The sequence below is a fragment of the Plasmodium malariae genome, assembly GCF_900090045.1.
Source record: "Plasmodium malariae genome assembly, chromosome: 11".
NCBI lineage: Eukaryota > Apicomplexa > Aconoidasida > Haemosporida > Plasmodiidae > Plasmodium > Plasmodium malariae.
In genome coordinates, this window is record NC_041785.1 from 1,593,682 (window position 1) to 1,605,000 (window position 11,319).

Sequence of the window (11,319 nt, forward strand, 5' to 3'; positions counted from 1 at the left end):
ACATAACTATAAGCATACAAACATACATGCATACATACGCCCAAACGAATGTAATAACACACCAACATAAGTTACGTACATGTACGCAACTGTAAACGCACACTTTGAGCCTATTCAAGTAAAATGTGCGACAAAAAAGAAAAAAATTAAACATGACTCATTATTAAGGCAAAGGCACCTTTTTTTTTACTTATCGTTTTTAAATCGAGATTAAATTTTAAGAATTGTACATACTTTTGTGCTCTATAACAAGTTTTGGTTTTTTGTGCATTTTACTATTCATGTACTCCATTTGTTAAATCAACAATTCATATATGATTTATTTCCTTTTTCGCCTGTTAATTTTTTTTTTTTTTTTTTTTTTTTCAATTGATATTGAAAAGGAAAACGTTAATAATGTACCCATGCTTACAAAGACAGCAAAAAAATGCGCCAAATGTAAAGACACATGTATATATATATATATATATATATATATATATACAAATATGCCTGTGTTAGATTTTTTCTTTTTTCTTTTTTTTTTCTTGGATGTTTCCTCAATTCCCTTATACTGATAATATAATACCATATTTATTACAATACATTTTTTCAGTTATTGTTTATTTTACCATATTTGTTTAAAAAAGAGTCAAAATAATTATGAACTGGGTTGACAAAATAGACTTTAAGAGAGTAAAAAGTTCATGCCTAGAAGGCGAGTTGAAAATAAAGAACGTAGGAAATATGAATGCAAAACTGAATGCAAAAAATGGCGAAATGTTTAACAAAATTAAAAGGACAACGAATGTGGGAAGCTGTACCGGAAGTATGAATTCCCTGTCAAGTGGCCCAAGGGTCAGTGAGGAAAACGGTAAAAATGAAAGAAAAGGTAAATATGTTGAAAACAGTCAAAATGACAAAAATAGCAATTATGACAAAAATAGCGATAATGACAGAAATAGCGATAATGACAGAAATAGCGATAATGACAGAAATAGCGATAATGACGAAGAAAATTTTGAAAATCTTGGAGTTCCCCCAACAAAGGAAACCGAGGAAGACGATATAGAAGTACACCTCGCTCATAAAGAGAAAGAGAACCCCCTTATAAAAGAAGAAGCGGGAGGTAAAAGTAAAATGTCAATATTTTTCAGCATGACAAAAGATGCTTATAAATCGTTTAATTTGGACAAACTGTTTTTATGTAACAACAACATTAACGAGTTTTTCAATGACAAACTTACAGATATTCATGTTGGTGACTATTCAGGTGATTTCAAAAAATTATGTACAAATGCAGGAGAAAATATAGAGAATGTTATAAAAGATAAAAATAGCATAGTGAAAATAATAAAAAAAAACTTAGGAAAGAAAAACTCATACATACTAGAAAACATTTACAACTCCTTTAAAGGTACTATAAACGATTTTATCGATGTTTATATAGAACAAGAAAATGAAGATGTGGAATCTATGTACACCAAAATATATGACACACATAAAAATTTTAGTAGTACCCATGAAATGCATCTACGTAAGGAAAAGAATAAATTAGAAGACGGAAATACAATACATGAACACGACAGTGGAAAAAAATATAATATAGACAAAGATATATTCAGAAGGAAGGGGAAAGAAGAAATTAATAATAATAATGTCTATTTCAGTAGGGATGGAAGTAAGAAAAAGGAATATCCCCACGTTAGTAAAAGTAGTAGTACGCATATAGGGGAAAACACTTCTCCTTACAGATCAAATGGAGTATTTGAAAACAAACATGACAGCATAAATATTGATAAGGATCTTTCATTATACGAAAGTAAACTATTAGAAAGGTATGATCATGATACGACTTCTTATCCTTATAATGACGAATTAAAGGGGGAAAACAATTTAAATTTAAAAAAAAAAAATTATTTATCCTATGGGCTGAGTAAAAAGCCTGAACAAATCAACCATATGGACTATCCGGATAAAGTCGAATATGCAAACATAATTTTTGACTACTTATACAATCAAAGGGATATGAAGATGTGCGATTATGATGATAAGCAGGGGCTAGAAAAGAAGCGGCCATCAGAAGGGAAAAGCGAAAAAGATGGAAAAAGAGAAAAAGATGGAAAAAGAGAAAAAGATGGAAAAAGAGAAAAAGATGGAAGTTGCAGAAAAGACGAAAAAGACGGAAAAATCATTGCCGTTCAGGTGAATGATAAGAACGTGTTCGATATATCCCCTCTAACGGAAAAATATAAATACCGATCAAACATAATACTTACTATAAATAAGATTAAGAATATAGAAAAGATAATCGAAATTAATGTAAGCATCCCGGATGTTCAACTAAAAATACCTGGTATGAGAATAGAAAACGTGGTATTACCGTACAAGTGTTCCAACGAAATGTTGACAATACAAATAAAGACGTTAGGGGAACGTGAAGGGAGTGAAATAGATGAAGGAATTGAAGTTGAAGAAAAGGGCAAAGAAGGTAAGGATGGAAATTATGAAACCAAATCTAAAGGGGAAAAATACATTAAAATGGACGGTAATAAATATAACAAAATAATTGATTATAGAATGAAAAAAAAAAATGTGAGCAATTTCTACAATGAGGCACAGGAAACAGGGGATAGAAAAAAAGAAGTGGAGTCTTCTATATTAAAGTGCTACTACGTATTCATACCTCTAGCCAATATTAAGGAAGAGATCATAAATAAAAGATTAATTTTAATAACGTCTAAATATAAGGAAATATATGAAAAGGAAAGATTGTTACCAGAAACGATATATTTAATTGAAAGTAAAGACATCATTTCGATGGGTGAAAAGCATATGTACATTTCGATAAAGAAATGTGTGCATGGGATTCATTACTACCCTGGTGGTGGTACTCCTGATGGTATTCAGAGCCTTAGTCGCTACCGCAGTCATAGTGGTGGTGATGAAAACGGAGTGGTACATGATTTGTACAAAAAAATCATGTCGAGCGAGCACAAATCGAATGATACATTTAAGCCTACATACGTTAGTTTGTATAATGATGAAGTAGACAGAGAAATTGGTAAAATTATGAATGAGTTTAATCTAGTTGATAAAATAAAAATTGTAAAATTAGAAGAAAAAGGACGCTACTTAATTAACAATTCACATTTCGAATTCTTTTTTAGTAAAGAGAATATATTCCTTTGTAGTATTCATAATAATTGTAGAAATATTGAACAAGCAAGTAGTGTATTTAATTTTATTTCCAACAGTTTTATTGCTGTAAAAAGTGTCATTGATTTCTTTCCTTTGAATATCCTTCCACTAATACAAGATGTTCATTACTTTTCTTTTATAGAGAAAAATAATTTTTTAAAATTAAAATTTATATTACACTTTCTAGCTATAACTGAAAGTATATGCATTCATTTGTGCTCTCTGTTAAACATAAACACAGAGGGGACATATGCCCTCTTTCAAAATTATCTTAAATCTGTCCAAATAAGCGACGAAAATAAAAAAAAAAATTATTTCACATTTTTATATACGTCTAATAGGGGGAAACAGGAGGGAGGTTCCAACTTGTTCAACTATGATAAGCCGTTCATCTTTCGATTTCAGGGAGTAATCGGTGGGGAGGTATGCGGTGGGAGTGTATGCACCCGGGAGATAAAAGAGGAGAAGTCTAAATTAGGAATCAAGTCAAAGGAGAATTCCAAGTGGAAGTCAAATAATAATATTAACAAAGAAAGGCAATCCTCTAATACAGCATGGATTGAAGGGGGAGGATTGTGTGGGCGAGAAGTAGCACAACCAAAAGACAGGCACGCAAACGAGGTGAACGATAACGACCTTTTCATTTTGAACTATGCACAGAAGCAATCTTTATATCTTTATAATGCAATTAAAAACAGTCGGGATATAAAATGGATCTCACAGTGTTACGACAAAAAGAGAAATATATTCTACACAAGAGACTATCAAAAGAAGCAGTTTCAAGATTATTACATTAACGCGCTGAACAGTTACAATGAGTTAGTTAAAGAGTACGACGAGGAATATGCCTGTCTGGGAGAGGAAAAAATGAAAGAAACGGAGGGAGAAAAGGGGCAGGAAAAAAAGGACGAAAAAGAGGAAGAAAACGAGGGCGAAAAAGAGGAAGAAAACGAGGACGAAAAAGAGGAAGAGAACGAGGACGAAAAAGAGGTAGAAAATGAGAAAGAGAAGGAAAATATTCCAAATTTTTTGAGCCATGAAAATGTAATCTTCTCAAATAACAGAGATTATCACGTTAGTCATAATCATTATAATGATAATTCCCCCACACATGGATCCCTCGCACAGAGCTACGTATGTATTAGCAATAACAATTATGATGATACTTCTTGGGATCAACATCAATGCAGGGAGGTGGGCGATGAACTTTACCGACGATGTAAATACGCGGATGGGCAGGAGTACAAGAATAGGCGGTATGAGCGTGAGGAGTACGAGCGTGATAAATATGAGCATAACGATGAAGAACATAACGCATATGAATATAATCAGCATGAATATAATCAGCATGAATATAATCAGCATAAATATAATCAGCATGAATATAATCAGCATGAATATAATCAGCATGAATATAATCAGCATGAATATAATCAGAATGAATATAATCAGCATGAATATAATCAGCATGAATATAATCAGAATGAATATAATCAGAATGAATATAATCAGAATGAATATAATCAGTATGGATACGAGCAACATGGCCGAAGAGGGGACAGGCCACCAAATGGATTGGCACAAGAAGAAACAAAGAATAAAGAATTTAATTTTGATTATAATATTAACTCAAGGGGAATTAGAGAATTTGGTAATACCCTTACTCCACAATGTAGCGGTTACAAAAACTATAATAATTATAACGAAATGACAGAATTAATTAATGAAGATCAAGATATTAATTACAACTTATATAATGAAAAAGGGTGTGATGAAGGCAATAGCAGCTTGGCACTTACCAATATGGAAAGGCTAATAAATACAAAAAAGAAATTAGATCATCATACCAGTCTTAGGTGTAGGAACGGACAAAATAGAACTAACATGTTGAACGATGAAATGAGGGATGGTAAGGAAAACCATGGGGATAGACTCAACAAGCTGTACAATGGATGTACAAATGAAGCAAGGAATAAATTAAAACGTATATACGAATATGCTAAATATAATAACAATTACAATAATAGCCATAATAACAGTAACAATCACGATATTGTATTACGGAATGATATGCATGAAAACGAAAATGCAAATTCTACGTTTTTTGATGATCCTATCTCATCGAGTCTGTATCATATTAATAGAAACATAAACACTGATCTAGCACATATATCTGGACATAATATAACAAATATGGATTATTACTATTACAACGAAAGAGATGGCTTATTAGATAATAACATGGTGGATAATCATGAAATCAAGGATATCACAAAAAATGCTCTCAAGAGCCATAGTAGGCATAGTAACATAAACAAAAAGAATTATTCTATGAATGGAAAAAACAGTTCCTTTAATGTAATTAATAATGACATAGCTAGTTCTAAGCATATGTTACTCGAACAAGATGCATATTCTAATGAGAAGGAAGAGCGAAACATCGATGCTCTAAAGTTTGACAATAATTATACCAGTAGACAATGCAAGTTAGTTAGTAGTAGCGTAAATAACTTTTAGCCTAATGAAAATATTTTCCTTTACGGCTTATTGAGGCGTCAAAGGGTAATAAAAAGGAAAATGGAAATGGAATAATAATTGATAATGTATGGATAAAGTAAGGATTAAAGATGAAACATGAAATTGAATAAAAAATAGAATAAAAAATTGAATAAAAAATTGAATAAAAAATAGAATAAAAAATTGAATAAAAAATTGAATAAAAAATTGAATAAAAAATTGAATAAAAAAAAAAAAAAAAAAATTTCACTCTCCTGGTTAACTGCACTACATAGAATACATACTTTTCCCTTTTTTTGTTTTTATTTCATTTAATTTTTTTACATTTACAATTTTCCTTTTAGTTTTGTCATATTACAATGTATTACTTTACATTATGCTATACTGTACTGTATTAAACTATATTATGCTATATTACATTTTACTTTGTTTCTGTTTATTTTTGTTTTTTTGTTTATGAAGTATCAAACGGGAGAAGCAAAACTGGGATTAGGGAGTCGCAACGCGGCGATGCCCCTTTTTGTCTATTTTAAGAGAGAAGTTTACAGTAATCACTTTACATACTTTCATCATATTTTTTTTGATGTAAATATGTATAGACATAGAGATAACAAAATATCATATGAATCAGAATTAAAAATATTAATAATTTTATCAAACTTTTTTTAAAATTTTTCGATATAAAATGTCTGTACTGAATTATCTTTTCAATAAGGACAACCATTTTATTTTTTTTGTCCCAATGACTTGTTTCTTCATTTGAGTTACTTAGTTCTTTTTTCCTTGAGTTTGCAGTCCTTCGAAATTGGAAAATTGTTCGTATGTGTAACTCGCATAAGTGTGTGCAGGTAGGCGTATACACATATGCTTAAACATGCGATTAGACATGCAATTAAATATATACACGTATATGTACTCACAAACGTACACACGTGTATGTACTCACAAATGTACACACGTGTATGTAATCCCAAACGTGCACACGTATATGTATTCCCAAACGTACACACGTGTATGTAATCCCAAACGTACACACGTGTATGTAATCCCAAACGTACACACGTGTATGTAATCCCAAACGTACACACGTATATGTATTCCCAAACGTACACACACACCCGTGTACCCTCACATGCATTTTTGCAAAAAGGTAAAAAAGGGTACCCCTTAATTTTTTACCCATCTAGATTTCAAGTTTTTCCTCTCTTCTTCTTTACCTTTTACGCAAATGCACATACAAGGTGAAGTCCGTGTTAATACGAAAGAAAATTTTGGAAAAAAAATTAAAATACACAGTGTCTTCTGAATCAAAATAAATATCATAATGCTCGCACTCGATGTTGACAAAACACTGCTTTTTTAAATCGCTTGCTGTAAGAGTGGTGGGGTATTAGTGATCCAGTTGTGTTTAATAAGAATTTATTTTATTTTTAACTTATTTTTGCATCTTCTTTTATTTGCCCCTTTGTGGACCAATTTATTGACAATTTTTTTTTATTGTTTGTATTTTTTTTTAGTTTTGTTTTAGTCTTTCCGCTTACTGTTTAACAGGTTATACCCTCTTGTCAATTTCTTCTTTGAACTACACCCTTGCTCGCAGTAGTTAAACTCCTTATGACAGAAGTATCGCCAGGAGCAGGAATCGATCTCCTTTATTTCGTATGCTTGATCCTCCTCATATGAATCTACATAAATTATTTGGTAGCATAAGGAAGCTACAAATAGATAACTAATTATGCTTAAATAAAAAAATAGTACATTGCTGCTCATGTTTTTATTAACAAGGTGAAATTCCTAGTTGGAGAAGCATAATTTTTAGTTGTAAACAAAGTAGGTAAACTGTTCAGCATAAAAAGAGTTGGGAGAAGAGAGATAGAAAAACATGAATAGGGATGTACATACATACATATATATATATATATATATAAGTACAATTGTGCAAACGTATATGCTACACACACGTTATAACACAATAACGTTCTACATATAAAACGATCAGGAAACTTCTAATGCGTGATAAGGGGAAAATTTCGTTTTCTGCTTGGCTGAAATTTAGACCTAACAATCATTTTGTGTAATTGCACTTTTATATTTTAAAAATGTGGCATGATGTGAAGCGATACGAAGTGATATGAAGTGATATGAAGTGATATAAAGTGATATGAAGTGATATAAAGTGATATGAAGTGATATAAAGTAATGTAATATAATAAAAGAAAAAAAAAAAAAAAAAAATATATATATATTTAACTTTGTGCAGGTTTCTATGAGTCTATATTTCCTTCCATTTTTTTCGACGGCATTATTTTATTCGTTATGCTTAAGATAGTTATGTCCTTATTTTTGCCTTTTTTTTTTCGCGAAGTTATATGTTCATATATTACGTATGATGCATTTGTATATATACCTAATTACGTACTTAAATATACTCAAAAAGGCACCTAAATAGGCGCTTAAACATGCATTTAAATACTTTAGTACATGCATGAATATTTATAAAATATATACTGTATACCTACACAATGCAAGGGCAAAAATATTATTACTTAACCTTTTAACGGTTTAACTTTTATGAACTCTTCTCTACCCTTCTTAATGCTCGTGAGTACTAAAGAAGGGAAGTTATTCTAAAATAAATTAACCTCTTCATTGTGGGCTTCTTTTTTTATAATTAGAAAAAAGAGATGATGTACTAGTTCGCCATTTCTTGGTGCATTCATTATATACGATTATATATTATATATGATTACATATTATTTATGCATATATATTATTTACGCATATATATTATTTATGCTTATATATTATTTATGCTTATATATTATTTATGCTTATATATTATTTATGCTTATATATTATTTATGCTTATATATTATTTAAGCTTATATATTATTTAAGCTTATATATTATTTAAGCTTATATATTAAACATCCTTATATGTTCTTATACTATTCTGCGTTATGGTAGCTTAATTGAAATGGAAAAAAAAAAAAAAAAAAGGCCCTCTAAATGTCCATGCTTGAACTAACTCCATGCATAAATTATGTACGGCTTTCCATTTTATTTTAAAATTTTGAAAATTTCATAATATCAGAATTTTATATAATCATAATTTTAATATTCGTAATATCATAATTTCTTAGTTTAACAATTTTATGATCTTTTATCCTTCCTCCTTTTTTTTACCTTTGTTCTGTGCATCTTTCTCCCTTTTTAAAATATAATCATTTAAAAAAATATATATGTATGAAAAAAATATTTTTTCGACAGTTAAACTTTTAACCTTTAAAGGATTTGAATGATAACAATACAGAACAACTGAATATACGGTGTACTTGTGTGGGAAGTAGTATATACTTGTATATGTACGTACATTCTTACACGTACATGCATTCCTACGTACGTACGTATGCATAAGAACAATTTAGTAGATTTTTTTCTTTTATGTCTCAAATATTTTTATTGTCCCATAGCATATGAACTTATAACATACATGTATGTACGCTTAACATACGTGTATGTATGTAAGTACATGTAACATACGTGTGTGTATGTTTGTACGTGTAACATACATGTGTGTATGTATGTACGTGTAACATACGTGTTTATATGTATATATGTACATGTAACGTATATGTGTGTGCGTACAACATAATGCATATACATGCATGTACATATGATGTATATGTATAAATATATATAGATACATATCCATGTGATAACGCGGAATGGAATCTGTGGAGAACGTTTCGAATGATAAAATTAAAGAAAATGGTGAGGTAATGCCACATGGTGGAGTAAGCCTAAACGAAGTGATAGAATCTGTGTGCACTGTTACACCTAGTGAGGATGGGAAAAGGGAGGGGAAAGTAAGGAGTAAAGAAAAAATGATGAAAAGGCTGACAAAAGATAAAGTATGTTTTGATATTTTTTCATATCTAAGGCATATATATAAGAAGTACGGTTTGTATGATGAAGAAATAGAAAGATTTTTGTTGTTTGTTAAGAAAAGGAGAGCAAAATTAAAAAAAAAGGTTTTATGTAAAGTGAAAAAAATAGAAAATAAATATTTAACTAAGGTATACGAAACAGATATAGAGGATGAGAAATATTTTGAATTGTTACTGTTAGATGTTGAAGCTTGTAGATGTAGATATATACAAATAAAGACACATGTAAACGAATTAAAGATTCCATATAGATCTAAATACAGGTATATAAGACGAATAAGAAGAGCTTTAGATAAAGTCAAATTTTTAGGTACACTTGTAAATAAAAACTCGGTTGATGCAAATACAGAATTGCAAGTAAAATGTTATCAAACATATATTGAAATATCTTACCTTCTAGAAATGAAAAAGTATGAAGAGTGCATTTTAAAAGTGGAAGAGTTTACAAAACTTATAAAGTTAATAAAGCGAATTACGCTTAACATGTTTACAAATATTAACAAGGAAAGAAACGAAGAAGTGGGTATAACTGATGGGATTGGAAATATTGGAGGAGGGGGTGGAGTTAACCAAATTAGTACAAACGAAAATAGTAAAAGTAAAGTAGTAGAACGTAGTATTAAACACACCTTTGATGGAATGGAAAAAAACGAGTTGATGATAAAGAGCAACGTACTTATTGAAGAGGAAAAAAGGATAGAACAAATATTTGATTATTTTATATCAACTGTTAACTCATATGAACGTATATGTACATATAATTTAAAAAAAAATAAATCAAGCAATTTTAATGAAAAAAGGCAGGATGAAAACTTAGCTGAAGAAGTAAATAACATTACAGAAATAAAAATGAGTGAGGACACAACTACTTGTGGCTCAAAGCTGGAAATTCACTGTATCGACAATGTAATAACAATTAAATTAAAATGTAGTATATTTGAAATAAAGGATTGTGAACATAATAGTAGTTCTAACAGAAGTAGTAATAATAGTGGAAGTAGCATTGCGAGTGTATTAAGAATAAAAAATATTTTGGAAGGTTTGAAAAGCGTCGTGCAAGATGAGGAGTTCACAACATTAAATGTAGACGTTAACATAAAAGATATTACTAGAGACGATAATTTTCCACTTTTCAAATTTTTAAAAGAATTGGATATAAATTTTACTATAAATGAGTATAGAAGTATTTTTGGGAAATATTTCGAATGCTTGTCAGTAGTACATGAACAGTTAATTAAATCAACTAATGAAAATAATAAATTATCAAATGATGACAGACTGATGGAAAAAATATGGACAGAACTAGAAAATTATTTACTTTCACAAAAATTATATATAGATACAGAAAGGATACTCCTAGTATTGATGAAAAATTTTTATCATGTATACACAAAGAGTGGTTCAAAAAATATTTCATTTGTTAATAAAAAGACGTTAAAGGATATTGTAGATGAAATGCCAGAACTACATACAAATATTATTAGATATGCTGATATACTAAAACAAAATATTGAAGAATTAAAAAATTTAGAAAATAATGACAGTTTTATTAATATATTTCAAATAATAAAAAATGTTAAGTCTTTATGTCTAGCTTGTTATTATGCTATGAATAATAAAAATGCAGAAGCCCATGTATTATTTGATTTAATTAAAACTAGAAATTATATAT

The 11,319-nt window shown here is 29.6% G+C and overlaps 3 protein-coding genes across 3 annotated transcripts in view; 2 read left to right on the forward strand and 1 right to left on the reverse strand.

Annotated features, from left to right (window-relative positions):
- Positions 1-642: 642 nt before the first annotated feature.
- On the forward strand, positions 643-5,697 carry PmUG01_11041500 (conserved Plasmodium protein, unknown function; the record flags this gene model as incomplete). The annotated part of the gene is made up of 1 exon (XM_029006076.1): positions 643-5,697. One exon carries the CDS (start codon positions 643-645, stop codon positions 5,695-5,697), a length of 5,055 nt encoding a protein of 1,684 aa, XP_028862602.1.
- Positions 5,698-6,253: 556 nt separating this feature from the next.
- Positions 6,254-7,467, reverse strand: PmUG01_11041600 (conserved Plasmodium protein, unknown function; the record flags this gene model as incomplete). The annotated part of the gene is made up of 3 exons (XM_029006078.1): positions 6,254-6,494; positions 6,915-7,068; positions 7,239-7,467. The coding sequence occupies 3 exons, from the start codon at positions 7,465-7,467 to the stop codon at positions 6,254-6,256; spliced, it is 624 nt and encodes a 207-aa protein (XP_028862603.1).
- Positions 7,468-9,425: 1,958 nt separating this feature from the next.
- SRP68 (signal recognition particle subunit SRP68, putative) overlaps positions 9,426-11,319 on the forward strand; it is a gene marked incomplete at both ends in the record, with an annotated part of 2,238 nt that continues 344 nt past the window's right edge. The window contains one exon of the mRNA XM_029006079.1: positions 9,426-11,319. This exon is cut by the window's right edge and continues 344 nt beyond it. Within this exon, the coding sequence (XP_028862604.1) occupies positions 9,426-11,319 (1,894 nt within the window).